The sequence below is a fragment of the Lasioglossum baleicum genome, chromosome 2 (genome assembly GCF_051020765.1).
Source record: "Lasioglossum baleicum chromosome 2, iyLasBale1, whole genome shotgun sequence".
NCBI classification, from domain to species: domain Eukaryota; kingdom Metazoa; phylum Arthropoda; class Insecta; order Hymenoptera; family Halictidae; genus Lasioglossum; species Lasioglossum baleicum.
Genome location: NC_134930.1, coordinates 349,990 through 373,324, shown reverse-complemented (window position 1 = coordinate 373,324; position 23,335 = coordinate 349,990). Strand labels below are relative to the sequence as shown.

At 40.0% G+C, this 23,335-nt stretch overlaps 1 protein-coding gene across 1 annotated transcript; it reads right to left on the bottom strand.

The window, feature by feature from the left end:
- Positions 1-13,943: 13,943 nt before the first annotated feature.
- LOC143219476 (uncharacterized) lies at positions 13,944-22,013 on the bottom strand. The gene is made up of 4 exons (XM_076445427.1): positions 21,872-22,013; positions 19,281-19,454; positions 18,889-19,199; positions 13,944-14,150 (listed from the first exon to the last, which is right to left on the bottom strand). Exons 1-4 carry the CDS (start codon positions 22,011-22,013, stop codon positions 13,944-13,946), a joined length of 834 nt encoding a protein of 277 aa, XP_076301542.1.
- Positions 22,014-23,335: the final 1,322 nt, after the last annotated feature.

The following is a 23,335-nucleotide window of genomic DNA, read 5'->3' as shown; positions in this document are numbered from 1 at the left end:
TAAACATGTTTAAACAATGATTAAATACGGAGAGATTTCGTCGCGTCGGCGCACAGTGGAAAATTTGGACCAGACTCGATTCAAAATCAAAGAACTTTCGATAGAAATGAGGTAGAGCGATGAAATTTTTTTTAAATGAAAGCTGAAACTTTGCAGAATATGGGAAAAATAGGGAAGTTATGGTACGAACGTTTTTTAACCGAGAAAATTCGTTAAACATGTAGAATTTAAAGAAATCGATTTTGCAATATCCTGAGGTCGTAGACAAATTTTGAGACCAGATTTGAAATCGGCGTGAAAAAATCTACGGGAAATGATATATAGCAAAAATAAAAAAAAAATTTTCCGCGCGTGGTATTGGAAAAACCACAATTTTCTCGAAATTGTGCAAGTTTAACGAATTTTCTCAACGTTAAAAAACGTTCTTACCATAATCTCCCTATTTTTCCCATATTCTGTAATGTTTCAGCTTTAATTTTTAAAAAATTTCATCGCTCTACCTTATTTCTATCAAAAGTTCTTCGATTTTGTCTCCGATTTGGACGAAAGGTCACACTGTGCGCCGTCTCCAGATTCTGACTTTTCGCCTCATGCTTACGAAACTTCGGTAACGTGAAAACTCAGCCCGTCTGAGTGCCTGTTCAATTGCTTGCGCGCTACACACAAGCGTACCTCTACTCTGTCTGTGTGAACTACCTGCTCGACTGATCGACGCCGACGCGTTCCTTCGATTTTCACGTTGCCGAAGTTTCGGAAGCATGAGGCGAAAAGTCGGAATCTGGAGACGGCGCGCATTTGAATCCCGGCACAGCGAGCGACGCGGCGATAACAGAACATACGGACAATAGGACGTCCTTATATTAGGGTATGTATTAGGATAATGGGGGTACGGATACGGGAGTCTCTACTGTATTCAAAGAACAAGTAGACATAATTGAAATCGTAATTCTAATTGCAATATTTTGTAGGACTCAATATAAATAGTACCGTATACTCATCTTTTTTTATCGATGAATATGATCACTAACTAAAATAAATTCCTAATAAGAAAAAAAAATGTTAACAACCCATTAAAAAGTGTTAAAAACGCGACTGAACATGTTGGTGAGAGTCCCATTTGGGGGTGAACGGAACTTTTAAGCTAGTGCTTGAAGCGGACCCTGGGATTCGGCAAGACCGCAGATGTGGCAACCAAACCTTGGGGTTTTCCAGCCATCTGGAAACTATCGAAACGGTGTAGCTTCGAATAATTTTCTGCCAGGGCGGCGAAGACTTCGGTCGCCGTGGCCAAGTGGTGCAATAAACACGGCCAGGTAACCCGACGCGCGTCAGCCAGCCAGACATATCGGCATGAAACCACTAACAAGTTAATTGCAGACCTTGTTTATTTTTCGTAATTGTTTCATGTAAATGACGCTAGCTGCTTCGTGTGGCGTTCTTCCGATTAAAAAAAGACTAATCTCAAGATAGAATTTGGACTGTGGATACTGGATTTATTCAAAGTCTTCGAATAACGGCACAATCAATTTTCTACCGAAACCGAAATAATACCGGTATTCTTTCGGTTTTTCGAATGCTTAGGTTGTTCCAAATGAAAAAAGAACTACAGGCCACTCGTAAAACCCTCCGCGCGAAGGAACAAGCGCGAGTCCGAATTCACAGGCGAGGCCGTCATAAAACATTCAGCTAAAGACCTTCCAGATGTACCTCCCAACAAAGTGATTTTTAGCCAGCCGAAAGAAGCACAGCCGATGTAGCCAGATGTATTTGGACCTTTTATACCGTTAAGGTACTAAACTTTATACCGTAGCTACCTGCAACCGAACATACTCCTTGGTTTCAAATCCTTGCTTTAGTTTATTAAAAGGAAGTAGACTCGTTTTCAGGATTGCAAGGGTGCGGGATTTGCCTCTTATTCTCATCTCTCGATAATGATACAAACACGGGGTTTTTCACTAGTCAGAAACGCTAGATAAAAGATCGATCTAGGACACTATCTGCCTCAAAAGTTCTATTTTTTCGTTTACGAGGCGTAATTGGCATTATTCGGCAGCATGTAGCTATGAAAATAGCTTGTATGCTTCCGAATAATGCAAATTACGGTGACGACTAATGTAAATTTCGCCTCGTAAACGGAAAATAGGACCTTTGAGGGAGATGGGGCCCTAGATCGATCTTTTATCTAGCGTTTCTAACTAGTGAGAAACCCCGTGTTTGTATTATTATCGAGAGATGAGAAGAGGCGAATCCCGCACCCTTGCAATCCTGGAAAAAGGCTATACTGGAACTGCAATTACTCGAATTAATATTCGGACGTTCTAAAAAAGACGAGAACTTTTTTAATATTGTACTAAACGATTTGAACTTTTTTGGGGAGCTAGAGCAATTAGTTTAATACAGGATGTGAAAAGAAATTTTTTCAAAAATTGCAATTGATCGGAATTGTATGAAAAAGTACTAAGAGTTGCATTTTACAACTTTTTTATGTGGGCCCATATTGAAAAATTGAAAAATACGCTTTGTAGATCTGTGTCGACTAAACATATTTTGAAAATTTCGTCAAAATCGGTTGACGTTGCAATGAGCTACAAACGTTTAAACATGGTAAAAATCGCAGATTTTCAGCCTACATCGAAGAATTCTTACATCTTTCAAGCCCTTTCGTTTTTTCCCGCATCAACCGATTTCGATGAAACTTTCACAGTGCACATTATTTACGCAGGCCTACAAAACGTACTTTTTAAATTTTCAATATAGGCCCGCGCGAAAAAGTTGTAAAATGTAACTTTTAGTATTTTCTCTGCAATTCCGACCAAATGCAATTTTTGAAAAAATTTCTTTTCACATCCGGCAGTAAACTAATTGTTCCAGCTCCCCCAAAAAATTCAAATCGTATAGTACAATATTAAAAAAGTTATCATCTTCTTTAGATCGTCCGAATATTAATTCGTGTAACTGTACGTATTAGGGGATAATTAATGTATTACTAGTTTATTGATTTATGTGTAGGTTTACTCTTAATGTAACTGTAAAGAAAATGGAACGGCAAGGGGGGAAGAAGTAACATAAGGAAGAGATAACAAAAAGGAAGAGAGTGCCCTGTATAACTCACGGCATTCGGCACATTAGTGCGACTGTGCTGTGCTAACAAATAAGATTGTCACGCCTTCCTTTTTAAATTAAATAAAATTTGATTCGTTTCTAATGAATATTTATATGAGCATTATAAAATAAATGTAGCTTTTATGACGAGAACTTTTTTTTGCATAAAAAAGTAACATTCAATTTAGTTTCTATCTCTTGCAATCGATGCAGACAATTTTTATTTTGCATAAAGATCCGTAGTCTAGGAAAACTACTACAAATACTACAATAAATAAAATCTATCATTTAATTTTCCCGCCTTGAATGCGTACAAAATAAGTAAAAAGGAAGAGTTAGTGCGGCTGTGCTGCCCTCTTACAACGACCCGATCGTTAAACCAGACACGATCGGCCCGGATTGTGGCAACGACATCATGTGCCAAGATCGTGTCCAGGGAACACTACGAGCCCTCACGCGCATTTGTGGCGTGGCCACAATCTAGTCATCGTGTGGCTTGGACAGCTGCGAATAGGGTCGACCACTGTACGTGACCGTTTGGTGGCGTGGACACGCTGTGCTCGAGATGTGGCTTCGGCCCGCTTGGTTGTCTGGGTTTAAACTATCTATGTTAATGGTGGTAGGAACACCTTTATAATTAATTTTATACAGAAAATCTGTTAATCTTTCTATAATCTGATAAGGACCTTCATATGGAACCCAGATAACCAACTGCTCCGTTCTGCAGTTGTACTGCGCCGCAGCTATGTCGCGTTTTGGATCCCTGCTGCCGCGCCACTGCACGGAGAACGGGGCTCGATTTTGCCTCGCCGTAAGAGGGCAACACGGTCGCGCCAGGTCGCATTAATGTAGGACGTGCTATGTGGTAGATGTCGCTAAAGTAAATGTCTATTATACAAATGTGTAGCAGCAGCAGTCTTTCTTTTTACTGACAAAATTAATATTTTTATTTAAATTACATACTACATACTATCAGGTCGTTCGGAAAGTAATTTCGTTTATCGTGTAGGGATGGCAATGCTTCCGTTTGTCATTACTAGACTGCGAATCTTTCTGCAAAGTAGAAATTTACTACATCGATTGCAAGAAATAGAAATCAAATTGAATGTTATTTCTTCAGCAAAGGAGAAAACGAAATGACTTTCCGAACGAGCTAATACATTAACATATTACAATAGGAGAGCTGCATAAAGTCTAAATAAAATCAATCTCATCATTTTCATACAAAGAAACATTTACCAGTTACTTTTAAGGTTCGGTAGGTGTAGAGGGTTGAAACGTCTTCGTGCAAAAAAAATGTGTCGTAGAAGGGAAAAGAAACTTAATTTATAATTTTCGGCTCGAGCGCGTTTCCAGCTACCCGAGTGCATCGGGCTGCCCGGGAGTGTCTCGATCTCGTCGGGCGGGTTCGGAAAGAATCGGACAAGTTCGGGCGAGCGAGTTTTCGCGCTACTCGAGATTCAATTCTGCGTTCGCACGAACTTGTCCGCTTCTGTCTGACGTCTGAACGCGCTCGACGAAGTCGAGCCACTCTCGGGCCACCGGGCCACCTGATAGTGTGTCACGGATAGACTGCGGATCTTTATGCAAAATAAAAAATGTCAGCGTCGATTACAGGAAATAGAAACTAAATTGAATGTCCTCTCTTCCCTTAATGATTTTAATAGAGGAGAAATCATACATATATTGACATCTTCAATTTAAAAAATTTTCCAACAACTATCAATTTCATCTACTCAAGTTTGCTATAAATGCATAAAGATCCGCAGTCTATTCGTGACATATCAAGTGGCCCGAGAGTGGCTCGACTTCGTCGAGTGATTTGAAAATTACAGTCAAAACGTGTTGGTCGAGGAAGTGTCGACTTCCAGCTCAATAGTAATGACCTGTCATAAATCTCTCTGTAGAGAACAGCCCCGGGAACGGCACTGAAAGAAATCGAGTCTACCGGGTTGGGTCTGCCTGGGTCTGCCTAGCCCGACCCCAGCCGCGCGCCCGTAGTCTCAATGTGTTGACTTCGATGGCGCACGCTGCGTAGTATGTGTGACCGCTGTAATAAGTATTTCAATACAGCCGAAAATGCGTGTGAAACGAGTCCTGCCTCCTCCACTCTGATCCAATCGTCCGCGCATTCGCACCTAGACACGTCACCGTAACCCTGCCTGGGAACCTTCTTCTCAGGCTTACACCAAGTACAATGTCACCAGTTCGAATCCATGCGTGTTGGCGTCTTGCCGCCATCCCCTACAATTGCGTAGTATGTAGTGGGCGGTAACGGTATCGTATCCTAACCAACTGCTGTTCCGCTATCGCTCGTACTTACGAGGCAGTGTATTGGATCACTTGTTGGACATAGACAAATCTAAAATGTTTTTTCACTACGTGAATGAAATATGTAATTTCAGGACCGACGCTGTCGATCCTTACGTCAGAAAATGTCTGTTCCAGGGTTGTTACCTTTCACTTAAAAAGGCATCGTTGGTCAAGACTGGTTGCTAATATTATTCTCGAGGTGTAAATGGGGTTATTTAGTCGTATACAGCGTCCGTTGCCAGCTCCTTGTGACGCCAATTTTTATATCTCCATTTCTTTTAAAGGGCTCATTTTACAGTGGAAACTCCAAGGAATATAAACATATTTTGTTCAAAATTTAAATCACTGACGCACAGTGGTGTGGATTGGAAAATCGTGTGCCATTTTGTTATAACTTTTGAACCAGTAGAGATACTGCAATGAAATTTTCACTAAAAATATTTAAAAAATAGTCATTTTTAACTATAGGTAATTAAATATTTTTTGCATTTGTTAAACAATAATTTTTTATAAATTTTCATTGATATTTTTGATTTAAAAAAAAATTTTTTGAATATAATCGTACATACTATTTTTTACTTTCTAAATATGTATTTTTTATATTTATGTTTCACACATGTGTAACGTTTTATGGAATACGTAAAATATAAATTTGAGAAGTCTTGTTGCAATCAACATACACAAAAAAAATTACCGTAAAGGTAAAAACGCATTACAAGCGTGTCAAAGATATTTTTTATAATAATTTATAATGATTAAAAAACGAAACGAGCCTACTACCTTATATCTTTATTTTACTAGAGGTGAGCGAAATATCAGAACGAAACAGAATTGAAAAACTTCTATTATATTTTAATACTAAAGAATTACCTCGGATGCAATATTTAACACTAAAATCTTACATTTTTCGCTATGTGAAGTCATCTGATAATAATTTGTACCAACAATATACCTCGCAAACATTCTATTACCAACTTTAATGGCTTTAAACAATAATAATTTGAGCGGGCGGAGAGGGGCGGAATTAATTTTTTCATGATTATTTAGAAGGAAGGTGTACTAAAAATATTCCAATTAATTAGAAAGCTAAACTCGGCTAAACTTTAAAGATATACCATCTTAAATGGAAAGGACTTCACAAATTTTTCTTACGGCATTGAGCATTATTATATAAATAGAGTATTTACGTTAATAAATAATAGAAAGATATGATTTTTATCACAAAAGTCTGCTCTTCAATATAAAAAAAAAGCGAGAGATAATATTAAATAGGAACGTCAGGGCACCGCATCACAGAGAAGCAATTTTTCTCGTGAAAAATCCTCCTCTTAAAATGTCCTATTTTCAATGTTTATTGCAACTATTATATTTATTAAATTGTACTATTTTCTTCATTTCCGAGGTCTGTGAACATTTGGGAAGCAATGTTTATAGATATCGATACGAGAAAGTTCGTTTTTGGGCAGAAAGGCACACGATTTTCCAATCCAGACCACTGTGTGACGGCTCATCGAAAAAGACGTAAAAAACGAATTAGTTTAAATTTTTCGACTCCATACAGTTGATGGTCGAGGTTAAAAAAATAATTTTGCAATAGCCCAATCCTTTCCTAATAAAACCACCAAAAAAAAAAGTGTAGCTCAATCGGATTTCAACGAAAATATGATTTCATTTGTTTCGTTGACAAAAAATTCGATTTTTTGGAAAATCCTGAGGTGGTAGACAAATTCTGAGACCAGATTTGAAATAAGCGTGGAAGAATCTACGGGAAATGATGTACAGCATGTTGCAAAAAAGTTTTATTGAAATTGTGCAGGTTTAACGAATTTTGTCAAGGTTAAAAAACGTTCGTACCATCATTTCCCTACTTTCCGCATATTCTGCAAAGTTAGAGCTTTAATTTTTAAAAAAATTCATCGTTCTATCTCTTTTCTATCGAAAGTTATTCGACTTTAACACAGAAACTTGCGGCGACCCGTGCAGCGACCCTTGCAGCGACCCAATAGCTGCACGGGTCGCTGCAAGGGTCGCCGCCTGTATCGCGACGGAATGGCCAAAAAAGGTCTGTCACAGCTCTGACCGACCAGTCCTGAACCGCTAGAGGACTCATCAGTAAGGCGGGCCCTGCCCGAGACGCTGCGATATCGGAAGGTGGTTTAAGACTGTATATATGGAGATCGGTGACGGATCAGGTAGCAGCGAGAAAGGTCTTTCTTTGACTATCTGTCCATCTTGTGGCAAATGTAGGAAATTAGCTGCCACAAAAGAGAGCGAGTTATTATTGTCCTCTTCTGTCCGAACGCGCCCGACGAGGTCGACCACGTTCGGGCCACCCGCCCGATGTGTTACGAATAGACAGCGGGTCTTTACGCAAAATAAAAAACGTCAGCGTTGATTACAAGAAATAGAAACTCAAAAGAATGTCATCCCTTTCCTTAATGATTTTAATAAAGGAGAAATCATATATTGACATTTTCAATTTTAAAAATTTTCCAACAACTATCAATTTCATCTACTCAATTTTGCTATAAATGCATACAGATCCCAAGTCTATCCGTTACACATCGGGCGGCTCGAGAGCGGCTCGACATCGGCGAGTAATTTGAGGAGTTGGTGACTTATGGATAGACCGTATGGCGATTAACTTCATCAATCGATTGAATCAATTCGATCAAATTTGTTGCCGGTCAAATCTGGAATCGGTGAAATGTCGGCGAAAACCGTGTGCGCCGTCCGGCGCAATGTTCGTCGAAATGTCATAACATCTCCAAAAATTCAAGTCTTTTAGTCTCGAATCTAATGTCGTTAATGCTTCGTACAGCGCTGAACATTTCGCTTTGAAACTTTAATTCACTGTGTGAAATTAGGGACTTAATCCCGGTAAAATATTTATACATACCGGACAATACCGGTAACGGTACTATGCCAAGCGGCTGAAATAACACCGAAACCGTTAATATACTTTTTCGAGCAAAAGGTCCTGAAAAACGAAGTTTGGGCTTTTGTTGTGCCATGGCCGAACTGCAATGTGCCACCAGCCGTACCCTTAGGAGTTAATAGCCGTAATAACCATAAAGACATTAAAGACCAAATCGGTCTAACCAGATTCCTTGGGGTTACCGTGCGCTCGCTACCCCCGCCATATAAAAGATTCTGTAGACTTTTTCAAATACAGTGATATCCAATATTAATACAGTATGATTGTTTAAACATGTTTAAACAACGGTTTTGGAAACAGCGGGACAAACGATTTTTTCGAATCCATATTTATTAAGCTTAAGATTTTTAAAACTAAGAAAATGAAAAAACACTATCCGATTACCCGAAATGTCATCGAAAACGGTCAACACATAAAACAGATATACATAGTAGGCATTGAAAGATGTAAAGAAAAGAATCTTTCAATTTTTCTGCTCACGATTGATCTAAATCGCAGTTTCTTATAATTGTTTTAATTTTTAATTGTTTTCGAGTATCCATATTTCCATGCGAAATAGAACTACTGTTTCGGATTTTGTTCAAATTTGGATATGTTGCAGTCTTTAGTGAAATATGAGAAAACGTATCTCAAACAATTCCTTGAAGTCTTGAAAATTGTTGGTTTTACGGACGTGTAATATGAGGTGTCACAAGTTTTTCCTTAAATTATAACGGCCAAACTAACTGTTTACCCCGACACGAGCGCTTCGTTTAAAATCAGGTATGAAGGGTTGGATCAGTCCGGTAGTGGAGAAAGTGTAAGTGGGTGAATTAAAACCACTGGTTTAAACAGGGAAGCCGGGTTTCTGCGACTTCGAGATCACTTTTAATAATAATTTTAAACACGCGGTACAAATAACTGACAATTGAGATGTCGTTTCGGGACTCACGGTTCTCGTTTCGGAGATCTCTCTCAGTCATCAATCTCGACTGTTGCGGATCGGGGTCCTTGCGTAATACGCGGGCATCCCCACCATACTCTCATACTGGGGAGCTCGTTAGAAATCGTTCAAATTGAACGCGAACGGTAAAGACAATAACACGGGACGAGACGGTAGCACAATGCTTTGAACGTATTTACAATCGCGTGTCAAACACTAACAAAACGATGAAAATTAGTTTTTGGTGCTCATATACATGGTGCTCGACATAATAAAAAGAGACACCTTGCACATATTTTTAAATTTCTTATATTTAAAGGTGGAAAGTGTACACTCCGTTATGAATAAAACCACTAGAAACGGTCCTAATTCCGTCGAGTTTAGGCTTTTCTTAATCGGCAGAACGCCACGAATTGGCTCGTGTGACTTTCGTGAGGGCAGCACGGAAAATAATTAAGTTCAGCATTCGCTCCTTTTAGGGTACGCGCACAGTGGACCCGTTTTCGCCCGACGACCGACTTTTGCCCACACAGACGAGCGTTCGGGAAGCATGTGTTGGTGTCTTTTCGACCGATTTCGACCGAAAAGTGCTCACAGTGGAGCCGACATCGGGCAAAATGGTCAAGTTCAGCGGGGAGCCGAACCTTTTCGAGACCTTCGAGAAGGGTAACAATGGACAAACCCCATGGGGTCCCGACGCCGGTGGAGAATCAAATCATTTCGTTTTTCGCCCTACGTCGGACGGTGCAGCGTTCACTTTAAATAATTTTCATGTCGCCAATTTTCAAGTATCAGTATTTTTAAAAATGGGTCAGCACAGAGGACACTTGGGGCTATATTATCATTATTTTTATTTTTCCAATTTCCGGGCGGTATAATAGCAATGCGCCTGTTTAAAAAACAATTGCAAAATAAACTATGAAAATAAATATTTTTTCAACTGAAATAATTTTTATTAAACACTCTTATGGTTTCACTATGGGCACCCAAAACTAAAATTGTCATTGTTTTGTTAGTTTGGCCGTTATAATTTAATGAAAAAGTTGTGACACCTCATATTCCACCTCCGCGTAGAACCATCAATTTTCAAGATTTCAAAGAATTCTCTTTGAGATACGTTCATGACTTTTTCGGATTATAACGTTCATATTAACGTCCAGTTCTAAACGAAAAAAGTTAATAATTAGTTTTGTATTTTTTATAATTTAGAGTAATGCACTCACCGCACTGAATAATATCTACACTATAAATGTTGAGAAATCAAGGAATGCATATACATTATAACAACAAAGAAAGTAGAAAAAATTTTTCCTTCAAATGGATGTCGCAGTTGTTTCCAATGTCAGCGTGTGTGCTTAGGCTCTATCTCTTATAATCTACATATGATCGATGTATTAATACTGTAATGTATTAATATTTTAATGTATTTCAGTACATATAGATTTTTGAAAATGACGTTACCATAGTAAACGAATTATTGCCACGTCTTGGGGATTTTGCACCACTGTGCGACGTACGATAGCGTAGCGGCTATCGGCACGTGCAATAAAACATTTGGCGCGTCCAATTCATAATTCTTTACTGTAAAGAAATTTTTAAATTACTTTACAACTGAGTTAAGTAAAGTACAACTCGTGTTGTCCGACAAAGTGCCGACTTCCAGCTCAATAGTAATGATCTGTCATAAACCTCTTCATTGAGAACAGCCCCGGGAACGGCACATAAACAAATCGAGCCTATCATATGTAGGTCTGCCTATCCCCCACCACAGCCGCGCCCGTGGTCCCAATGTTTTGACTTCGACGCTGTACGCTAGATAGTATGTGTGGCCGCCGTAGCCAATATTTCGACAACAGCCGAACATGCCTGTGAAACGAGGCCTGCCTCCTCCACTCTAATCCAATCGGGCGCGCATCGTACCTAGAGACACGTCACTGTGGTCCTGCCTGGGAACCTTCTTCTCACGCTCGCAGCAATACAATGTCGCAAAGTCAGACCCATACGAGATGGCGCCTTGCCACCCCCTACAATCGTGTAGTAGTAGGCGGTAATGGTTTAATATCTTAACCCACTCAGAGTTGTGCTAATTCAATTACACTATTAATTACATTATATTTCAATTATACAATAGTAATTCAACTACGTCATCACTGAATTACATATTACATGAAAATACAGCTCTCCAAATTATAGTCCAGAACTTTGAAGAAGTGCGGATATATTTTTATGTTTTTCTTTCATATGCTTGTTGGCTGTATATGCGGCGTAGTTTCTATTCCTCGTCCTCTATCCATTTCCTCTGCAAATGGTCGAGCCATTATAGAGCGATGGACAGCGAAGCTGTTTTTAAGAAAGCTGTTTATAGCTCGTCCAATGAATATTGTTGGGAAAAGTATGTTCCGTTCTGAGTTTTCTGCTGTAACTGTAAATCCTGGTACATATCATAAACCCCGAGTTTCCAAAAGGCTTCGCTGAACGTGGTTCGGCGGCCTACACAACTGTTCCGCGAGGGAAACACATCTGTTTCATTTATGATGTCAAGAAGCAAAGGTCTTGATTTATATGTCAAAATTGCGGGCCGGTTCCGAAATCTTTTTAACTGCTTTATGCCCACCGTAGCTGGACAACTGCATTCCAAAACGTCCTATAACCCGGACCAGCAATAGACCAGTGAACGACGACCGGCCATTAATCACGACATCGTCAACACGTGCGAATACGAAAAGTTTTTTATGACATTTTCCCACTGGCGGAAACTCATGTCGTGCGAAGATATTTTGCTTTCTGGTTCGAAAAAAACGTCGATGTCGCAAACTTCAAACGGGGGTTTTTCAAGATAAAAATCTGCTCTATCGCGTGGTATAGTTCGGTTTTCCGCTAGACCCTAATTTTTTGAGATAAATTCGAAACTATCCGCAAAAATTGGTGCAAAAGTGATATCTCTCCGTCTTTAATCATTGTTTAAACATGTTTAAACACTCATAATGTATTAATATTGGATATCACTGTATTCGGGAAAGTCTACAGAATCTTTTGCTGTAAAGAACAATTCAATATCTTTTATAATAACATCACAATATTTGTTTAAAGTTGAAAAATATGTCTTTTTTTTAAACTCCATTTTCTCAAAAACTGGACGTATAGAAAAAAAATGAAAAACAGATTCGGAATCAGCGCGGAAAACTCTATAAGAATCGCATAGTGGGAATCGAAATACTTTTAAAAAGTTGAAATTTGTTGGACAGTGTTATTATCTTGTTCAAAGAGACAAATTCTTCACTACTTCGTCTATGTGTTTTCATTTAGTATATTAATATACCTATCCGCATTTATAATTCCGCCAATTTGTATGTGCTAGCAAATATTGCCCCGTTCCCGGGGCTGTACTCAATGAAGAGGTTTATGACAGATCATTACTATTGAGCTGGAAGTCGGCACTTTCTCGGACAACACGAGTTGTACTTTACTTAACTCAGTTGTAAAGTAATTTAAAAATTTCTTTACAGTAAAGAATTATGAATTGGACGCGCCAAATGTTTTATTGCACGTGCCGATAGCCGCTACGCTATCGTACGTCGCACAGTGGTGCAAAATCCCCAAGACGTGGCAATAATTCGTTTACTATGGTAACGTCATTTTCAAAAATCTATATGTACTGAAATACATTAAAATATTAATACATTACAGTATTAATACATCGATCATATGTAGATTATAAGAGATAGAGCCTAAGCACAAACGCTGACACTGGAAACAACTGCGACATCCATTTGAAGGAAAAAATTTTTTCTACTTTCTTTGTTGTTGTAATGTATATGCACTCCTTGATTTTCTAAACATTTATAGTGTAGATATTATTCAGTGCGGTGAGTGCATTACTTTAAATTATAAAAAATACAAAACTAATTATTAATTTTTTTCGTTTAGAACTGGACGTTAATATGAACGTTATAATCCGAAAAAGTCATGAACGTATCTCAAAGAGAATTCTTTGAAATCTTGAAAATTGATGGTTCTACGCGGAGGTGGAATATGAGGTGTCACAACTTTTTCATTAAATTATAACGGCCAAACTAACAAAACAATGACAATTTTAGTTTTGGGTGCGCATAGTGAAACCATAAGAGTGTTTAATAAAAATTATTTCAGTTGAAAAAATATTTATTTTCATAGTTTATTTTGCAATTGTTTTTTAAACAGGCGCATTGCTATCATACCGCCAGGAAATTGGAAAAATAAAAATAATGATAATATAGCCCCAAGTGTCCTCTTTGCGGACCCGTTCTTAAAAATACTGATACTTGAAAATTGGCGACATGAAAATTATTTAAAGTGAACGCTGCACCGAAATACAAGCGCGCGGCGGGGGTCCTGTCGGTCGACGTCGGTGGAAGCTAGAAAGGTCTCACAGACGAGCCTACCCACACATTTGGAAGGTCGGGCCCGATGCCTCTGACGTCATAGTTCCGACCGATGTCGGCTCCACTGTGCCCGTACCCTTAGCGGTTTCATGCCGAGCTACCTGGCTGGCCGGGGGTTTGTCGGGTCGTGTTCATTGTAGCCTCGAGTTGGCCGAAAGTATTCATGGATTTATTAATTTTCGAGAAAATAGAATAAAAATAAAATCACTAACCAGTGTTGGGCAAAAATTCAATCGACGATTGACGACTAAATTTCTAATTCAATCTGTTTAAAACCATATATACGCGAGCGAGATATCATTCTAATAGCCGTTAATAGCTTGCCGGTTGCTTGAGCCGGTATTGTTTCTACGCGTTCCAGAGATTCCGTCATTCGTGACTGTTGATAGTTTTTGTAACCTGACCCTGCGTCTTTGTCTAAGTGTCGTCTCAACTCCTGATTGGCGAAATTGAACTGTAACGAATATTTGTCGAATCGCTGCCGTTTCGCGTGCCGGTCTCAAGAGACCAGTGAGAGTCTAATCGCCGTATTGAAAAGTTACTGCTGTAAGAGAGCTCGTCAGGCTCTTATATAATAAAAACAAAGAGTACCCGTATACACGACCAGTTATTAAAAACTCTCCAAACCACAGTCCTGCGAGCCAGTCCATAAATACTGTCGTTAACACAATCGTTAATCGCGATTAACAATTAATATCCTCGTTTAGTCGTTAATTGTGGTTAACGAATAAATACCGATTGATTGTTATATTTGCGGATAAGATTAAATACTTATTAATCGTTAATTGCGGATAACGATTAAATTTCTACTTTAGTCGTTAATCGCGACTAACGATTATCAATCGTCAATCGGATGACCGATTAAATGCCCAACTCATCTGTCACCAACTCCTCAAATCACTCGCCGATGTCGAGCCGCTCTCGAGCCGCCCGATGTGTAACGGATAGACTTGGGATCTGTATGCATTTATAGCAAAATTGAGTAGATGAAATTGATAGTTGTTGGAAAATTTTTAAAATTGAAAATGTCAATATATGATTTCTCCTTTATTAAAATCATTAAGGAAAGGGATGACATTCTTTTGAGTTTCTATTTCTTGTAATCAACGCTGACGTTTTTTATTTTGCATAAAGACCCGCTGTCTATCCGTAACACATCGGGCGGGTGGCCCGAACGTGGTCGACCTCGTCGGGCGCGTTCGGACAGAAGCGGACAATAATAACTCGCTCTCTTTTGTGGCAGCTAATTTCCTACATTTGCCACAAGATGGACAGATAGTCAAAGAAAGACCTTTCTCGCTGCTACCTGATCCGTCACCGATCTCTATATATACAGTCTTAAACCACCTTCCGATATCGCAGCGTCTCGGGCAGGGCCCGCCTTACTGATGAGTCCTCTAGCGGTTCAGGACTGGTCGGTCAGAGCTGTGACAGACCTTTTTTGGCCATTCCGTCGCGATACAGGCGGCGACCCTTGCAGCGACCCGTGCAGCTATTGGGTCGCTGCAAGGGTCGCTGCACGGGTCGCCGCAAGTTTCTGTGTTAAAGTCGAATAACTTTCGATAGAAAAGAGATAGAACGATGAATTTTTTTAAAAATTAAAGCTCTAACTTTGCAGAATATGCGGAAAGTAGGGAAATGATGGTACGAACGTTTTTTAACCTTGACAAAATTCGTTAAACCTGCACAATTTCAATAAAACTTTTTTGCAACATGCTGTACATCATTTCCCGTAGATTCTTCCACGCTTATTTCAAATCTGGTCTCAGAATTTGTCTACCACCTCAGGATTTTCCAAAAATTCGAATTTTTTGTCAACGAAACAAATGAAATCATATTTTCGTTGAAATCCGATTGAGCTACACTTTTTTTTTTGGTGGTTTTATTAGGAAAGGATTGGGCTATTGCAAAATTATTTTTTTAACCTCGACCATCAACTGTATGGAGTCGAAAAATTTAAACTAATTCGTTTTTTACGTCTTTTTCGATGAGCCGTCACACAGTGGTCTGGATTGGAAAATCGTGTGCCTTTCTGCCCAAAAACGAACTTTCTCGTATCGATATCTATAAACATTGCTTCCCAAATGTTCACAGACCTCGGAAATGAAGAAAATAGTACAATTTAATAAATATAATAGTTGCAATAAACATTGAAAATAGGACATTTTAAGAGGAGGATTTTTCACGAGAAAAATTGCTTCTCTGTGATGCGGTGCCCTGACGTTCCTATTTAATATTATCTCTCGCTTTTTTTTTATATTGAAGAGCAGACTTTTGTGATAAAAATCATATCTTTCTATTATTTATTAACGTAAATACTCTATTTATATAATAATGCTCAATGCCGTAAGAAAAATTTGTGAAGTCCTTTCCATTTAAGATGGTATATCTTTAAAGTTTAGCCGAGTTTAGCTTTCTAATTAATTGGAATATTTTTAGTACACCTTCCTTCTAAATAATCATGAAAAAATTAATTCCGCCCCTCTCCGCCCGCTCAAATTATTATTGTTTAAAGCCATTAAAGTTGGTAATAGAATGTTTGCGAGGTATATTGTTGGTACAAATTATTATCAGATGACTTCACATAGCGAAAAATGTAAGATTTTAGTGTTAAATATTGCATCCGAGGTAATTCTTTAGTATTAAAATATAATAGAAGTTTTTCAATTCTGTTTCGTTCTGATATTTCGCTCACCTCTAGTAAAATAAAGATATAAGGTAGTAGGCTCGTTTCGTTTTTTAATCATTATAAATTATTATAAAAAATATCTTTGACACGCTTGTAATGCGTTTTTACCTTTACGGTAATTTTTTTTGTGTATGTTGATTGCAACAAGACTTCTCAAATTTATATTTTACGTATTCCATAAAACGTTACACATGTGTGAAACATAAATATAAAAAATACATATTTAGAAAGTAAAAAATAGTATGTACGATTATATTCAAAAAATTTTTTTTTAAATCAAAAATATCAATGAAAATTTATAAAAAATTATTGTTTAACAAATGCAAAAAATATTTAATTACCTATAGTTAAAAATGACTATTTTTTAAATATTTTTAGTGAAAATTTCATTGCAGTATCTCTACTGGTTCAAAAGTTATAACAAAATGGCACACGATTTTCCAATCCACACCACTGTGCGTCAGTGATTTAAATTTTGAACAAAATATGTTTATATTCCTTGGAGTTTCCACTGTAAAATGAGCCCTTTAAAAGAAATGGAGATATAAAAATTGGCGTCACAAGGAGCTGGCAACGGACGCTGTATACGACTAAATAACCCCATTTACACCTCGAGAATAATATTAGCAACCAGTCTTGACCAACGATGCCTTTTTAAGTGAAAGGTAACAACCCTGGAACAGACATTTTCTGACGTAAGGATCGACAGCGTCGGTCCTGAAATTACATATTTCATTCACGTAGTGAAAAAACATTTTAGATTTGTCTATGTCCAACAAGTGATCCAATACACTGCCTCGTAAGTACGAGCGATAGCGGAACAGCAGTTGGTTAGGATACGATACCGTTACCGCCCACTACATACTACGCAATTGTAGGGGATGGCGGCAAGACGCCAACACGCATGGATTCGAACTGGTGACATTGTACTTGGTGTAAGCCTGAGAAGAAGGTTCCCAGGCAGGGTTACGGTGACGTGTCTAGGTGCGAATGCGCGGACGATTGGATCAGAGTGGAGGAGGCAGGACTCGTTTCACACGCATTTTCGGCTGTATTGAAATACTTATTACAGCGGTCACACATACTACGCAGCGTGCGCCATCGAAGTCAACACATTGAGACTACGGGCGCGCGGCTGGGGTCGGGCTAGGCAGACCACGGGCGCGCGGCTGGGGTCGGGCTAGGCAGACCCAGGCAGACCCAACCCGGTAGACTCGATTTCTTTCAGTGCCGTTCCCGGGGCTGTTCTCTACAGAGAGATTTATGACAGGTCATTACTATTGAGCTGGAAGTCGACACTTCCTCAACCAACACGTTTTGACTGTAATTTTCAAATCACTCGACGAAGTCGAGCCACTCTCGGGCCGCTTGATATGTCACGAATAGACTGCGGATCTTTATGCATTTATAGCAAACTTAAGTAGATGAAATTGATAGTTGTTGGAAAATTTTTTAAATTGAAGATGTCAATATATGATTTCTCCTCTATTAAAATCATTAAGGGAAGAGATGACATTCAATTTAGTTTCTATTTCCTGTAATCGACGCTGACATTTTTTATTTTGCATAAAGATCCGCAGTCTATCCGTGACACACCATCGGGTGGCCCGGTGGCCCGAGAGTGGCTCGACTTCGTCGAGCGCGTTCAGACGTCAGACAGAAGCGGACAAGTTCGTGCGAACGCAGAATTGAATCTCGAGTAGCGCGAAAACTCGCTCGCCCGAACTTGTCCGATTCTTTCCGAACCCGCCCGACGAGATCGAGACACTCCCGGGCAGCCCGATGCACTCGGGTAGCTGGAAACGCGCTCGAGCCGAAAATTATAAATTAAGTTTCTTTTCCCTTCTACGACACATTTTTTTTGCACGAAGACGTTTCAACCCTCTACACCTACCGAACCTTAAAAGTAACTGGTAAATGTTTCTTTGTATGAAAATGATGAGATTGATTTTATTTAGACTTTATGCAGCTCTCCTATTGTAATATGTTAATGTATTAGCTCGTTCGGAAAGTCATTTCGTTTTCTCCTTTGCTGAAGAAATAATTCAATTCAATTTAGTTTCTATTTCCTGTAATCGACGCTGACATTTTTTATTTTGCAGAAAGATCCGCAGTCTAGTAATGACAAACGGAAGCATTGCCATCCCTACACGATAAACAAAATTACTTTCCGAACGACCTGATAGTATGTAGTATGTAATTTAAATAAAAATATTAATTTTTGTCAGTAAAAAGAAAGACTGCTGCTGCTGCTGCTACACATTTGTACAATAGACATTTACTTTACCGACATCTTAATGTGGAAGATCCACATCAGCGCGACCAGCTCTGTATCACCTTACCGGGGCGAGAGACCCCCTGCTCCCTAGTACAAGGCCTGTACGTGCCTGTATGGCGCTGCGTACGGCATTCGAAACATTGGCGCGACTGTGTTGCCCTCTTACGGTGAGGCAAAATCCCCCACCGTTTTCCGTGCAGCCTCGCGGCAGCAGGGATCCAAAACGCGACATTGCTGCCCCCGGTGCAGCCCTGGTTGTCTGGGAAGTTCAAGAGATGTTTTAAGTTTGTCTACTCTAACAAAAACATATGTACAATCTTCTAATTCCTTGTATACAAAAGGTTTTCGTGAAGCGTGATGAGATGTAGGTGTTGGACGAATTGCTCGAATATGTTCCCGCAACTTTTCAAGAAAAATTTGAGGACACCCAATAGGATCTTCAGCTGCAAAAAATTCTCCTGGAATCCGCAATGTTGTACCGAAAACCATCTCTGCAGCAGAGGCCTTGATATCATCTTTATAACTGATTCGGAGACCTAGAAGAACCATAGGAAGAACATCTACCCAATTAGTGGAATTATGACACTTAATTGCCGATTTGAGAGAACGATGCCAACGTTCAATTATTCCATTAGATTGAGGGTGATAAGCCGTTGTCCTAATCCTTTGACTACCAATAAGTTTTATTAATGCTTGAAAAAGTAGTGACTCAAATTGAGCTCCTCTATCAGTAGTAATAACAGCTGGTGCTCCAAATCGTGCGACCCACGTAGCAAAGAATGCAGAAGTATCTGGAATGGGTGTAGCTTCAGGCCATCTTGTACTTCTATCAATCATACCCAGACAACCAAGCGGGTCGAAGCCACAAATGCGCGTGTGGGCTCGTAGTGTTCCCCTGGACACAATCTTGGCACATGATGTCGTTGCCACAATCCGGGATATCGTGCCCAGATTAACGATCGGGCCGTTGTAAGATGGCAGCACATAGCCGCACTAACTCTTCCTTTTTACTTATTTTGTACGCATTCGAGGCGGGAAAATTAAATGATAGATTTTGTTTATTGTAGTACTTGTAGTAGTTTTCCTAGACTGCGGATCTTTATGCAAAATAAAGATTGTCTGCATCGATTGCAAGAGATAGAAACTAAATTGAATGTGACTCAGGGGAACGACCCACGGCCCACGAATATACCATCACTGGTCCCAAGTCCCAAACAGTCCCAAACCTTCGCGGAAAAAACCGTTACGTTTATTACTCAGGTATAGATCGTGGGGGAGAAGTAAAAGAACGACTGGCGACGAGAGCCCTTGACGAAGGCTAAATAGGCATAGTGGCTCTGGAAGTCAATGCGAGCAGATCGAACTGCACAGCGTAGAACAGCTTAGTACCGAGTGGACTTTTCTTTTCGATATAGTTAGTTTAGGTTAGCTTAGTATCGTTAGATCTTAAATAAAGTATATTTAATTTTACGTTATCTTACCCTTGCAATCCTGGAAAAAGGAGATACTGGAACTGCAGTTCCTCGAATTAATATACGGACGTTCTAAAACAGACGAGAACTTTTTTAATATTGTACTAAACGATTTGAACTTTTTGGGGAGCTAGAGCAATTAGTTTACTACAGAATGTGAAAAGAAATTTTTTCAAAAATTGCAATTGATCGGAATTGTATGGAAAAATACTAAGAGTTGCATTTTACAACTTTTTTATGTGGGCCCATATTGAAAAATTGAAAAATACGCTTCGTAGATCTGTGTCGACTAAACATATTTTGAAAATTTCGTCAAAATCGGTTAACGTTGCAATGAGCTACGTTTAAAACGTTTAAAAATGGTAAAAATCGCAGATTTTCAGCCTATATCGAAGAATTCTTACATCTTTCAAGGCCTGTCGTGTTTTTCCCGCATCAACCGATTTCGATGAAACTTTCACAGTGCATATTATTTACGCAGGCCTAGAAAACATACTTTTTAAATTTTCAATATAGGCCCGCACGAAAAAGTTGTAAAATGTAAGATTTAGTATTTTCTCTGCAATTCCGACCAAATGCAATTTTTGAAAAAATTTCTTTCAACATGATGTAGTAAACTAATTGCTCTAGCTCCCCAAAAAATTTCGAATCGTATAGTACAATATTAAAAAAGTTATCATCTTTTTTAGATCGTCCGAATATTAATTCGTGTAACTGTACGTATTAGGGGATAATTAATGTATTACTAGTTTATTGATTTATGTGTAGGTTTACTCTTAATGTAACTGTAAAGATAATGGAACGGCGAGGGGGGAAGAAGTAACATAAGGAAGAGAGTGCCCTGTATAACTCACGGCATTCGGCACATTAGTGCGACTGTGCTGTGCTAACAAATAAGATTGTCACGCCTTCCTTTTTAAATGAAATAAAATTTGATTCGTTTCTAATGAATATTTATGTGAGCATTATAAAATAAATGTAGCTTTTATATGACGAGAATTTTTTTTTGCATAAAAAAGTAACATTCAATTTAGTTTCTATCTCTTGCAATCGATGCAGACAATTTTTATTTTGCATAAAGATCCGCAGTCTAGGAAAACTACTACATATACTACAATAAATAAAATCTATCATTTAATTTTCCCGCCTCGAATGCGTACAAAATAAGTAAAAAGGAAGAGTTAGTTGTAGGGATTATGGCGCTCGTGTCGCCATTCCCCTAGGTCGCGCCTAGGGAGATCACCGATAGGGAGTTGGCGGTCCTACTCCCAACCGTCTCTCGTAGCGACCGTTACGCTAGGCATCCCTAGCAGTTCAAAATAGTCAGTTCGTAGAGCCAGACGTATTGAACACCAATATCCAGTCGTACTGTGTTTTGAGGCTTACCTCTTTTTGTAACATATTCTCCGTCGTACGGTTACGACGGACGTCACTACCGGGTGAATTAAATATTATTAAATGGTTCTCGTTGAACTACAAATTCTGCAGTGAATTTTATCTCCAAGTCCTAACCACGTGTTGCAAGTAAAACGTAGAGTAGGCTACGTTCTTCGGTACCTTCCCCGAAGCTTCTGATTCTCTCCGAGAGTATCCATCTACATCCATCCTACAATTGGTGACCCCGACGTGATCTGAATCCGTCGGCCGTCGTGATCTCGCCGATCACCAGAAGGAAGGACGTCAGCACGCGGTCTTGGGGACATCCCGTGCCTGCAGCTATTCTGGCTGGCACGCACCTTCATCGAGGAGCGTCGAGGATCCAGCCAAGCAGAGTGCAGCGTCACGCCGACGCCACGATCTCTCGAGGAGGACGCACTCGAGTACCGGTTTGCTGTTTTGCCAGGCCACGCGGTCGGAAGGACGTTTCCTGTCCGCCATCTTTGCTGCTGCACGAGGCACGCCGCTGTGAAGCCGCCATCTTGGTCCTCGAAGGAGCTGTTCCACAGGTGGATTCCGGCGTGCATAGAAGATTGCGAGCGACTTCCGTAAGTGCGAGCGTCTAATTTAGCCGTTAACATTCGTTATCGCGATTCCGGTAGAATACATGGCGCATTGCATCTCCGACGCGCGTTCAGTTCCGTCGTGATAGTGTAAGACCCACCGCCGCGGGTCCTGTGAATTAGCAACGCGTGCGCGCGCAGATAATCAAAATGACCGCGCCGGCACCACTTCCGGGTACTGAGGAAATCTTGAAATCGCTTCTCGAGAAGCACGTCGATTCATATCGCGTACCAAAGGTACCTTCGTTCTTTCGGGAGGATCCTTCACTATGGTTCATGCAAGTTGAATCGTCCCTCTCCGCAGCCCGCATAACCACACAAAAGACGATGGCTGACATTGTTATATCCGCGTTAACGTTTGAAGAAATAGCCGCGATAAAAGATATTCTCTCTTTGTCACCGCAGCCTCAGAATCTTTACGATCAGGTAAAGGCGCGTATAATTTCAAACTTCTCTACGTCGGCGGAAGCGCGTTTACGCCGACTTCTAAAGGGCGAGGTGCTAACGGAAGGAAAACCTTCACAAATATTGATGCGACTTCGCAACTTAAACGACGGGTCGTGTTCGGATGACATAATTCGCACGATTTTCATGGAGCAGCTTCCTGCTCAGATCAGGACAGTCTTGGCCATGTCCAAGATTACCGACCCGCAAGAATTCGCTGAATTGGCCGACAAAGTTGTCGAAGCATCGGGTTCCGTCGCGATCTCATCAATTTCGCCGCGAGACTCTTCTAGACGCGATGTCGAGGCATCGGATGCCGTCGCATCCGCAGTTTCTTCTCGAGGTTCTTCAAACCGCGAGCTTGAAGCAAAAGTCGACCGTCTCGCGAATCAATTGGCCGAACTGACCAGTATCGTGAGACGCAGTTCCCGCGACGGGCGCCGTAGAACTAAGTCGCGCGGTTCCGCATTGTGCCGTCTGCACCGGAAATACGGAAGCGATGCACGTCATTGCATAAAACCCTGCTCGTGGCAGGCGGGAAACTAATATGCACTAGCCGCGTGGAGGCGAGCGCGCTGAGTGCTACATCACATCGTCTCCATGTCCGTGACCGCGACCTCGGTCTTACGTTTCTGATTGACACGGGAGCAGATATCTCTCTGTTACCGGCTGATGAGGCCGCGAAAAAACGTGCAACCGGTTTAAAATTGTTCGCGGCAAACGAGACAACGATCAATACATACGGAGAGAAGCGAC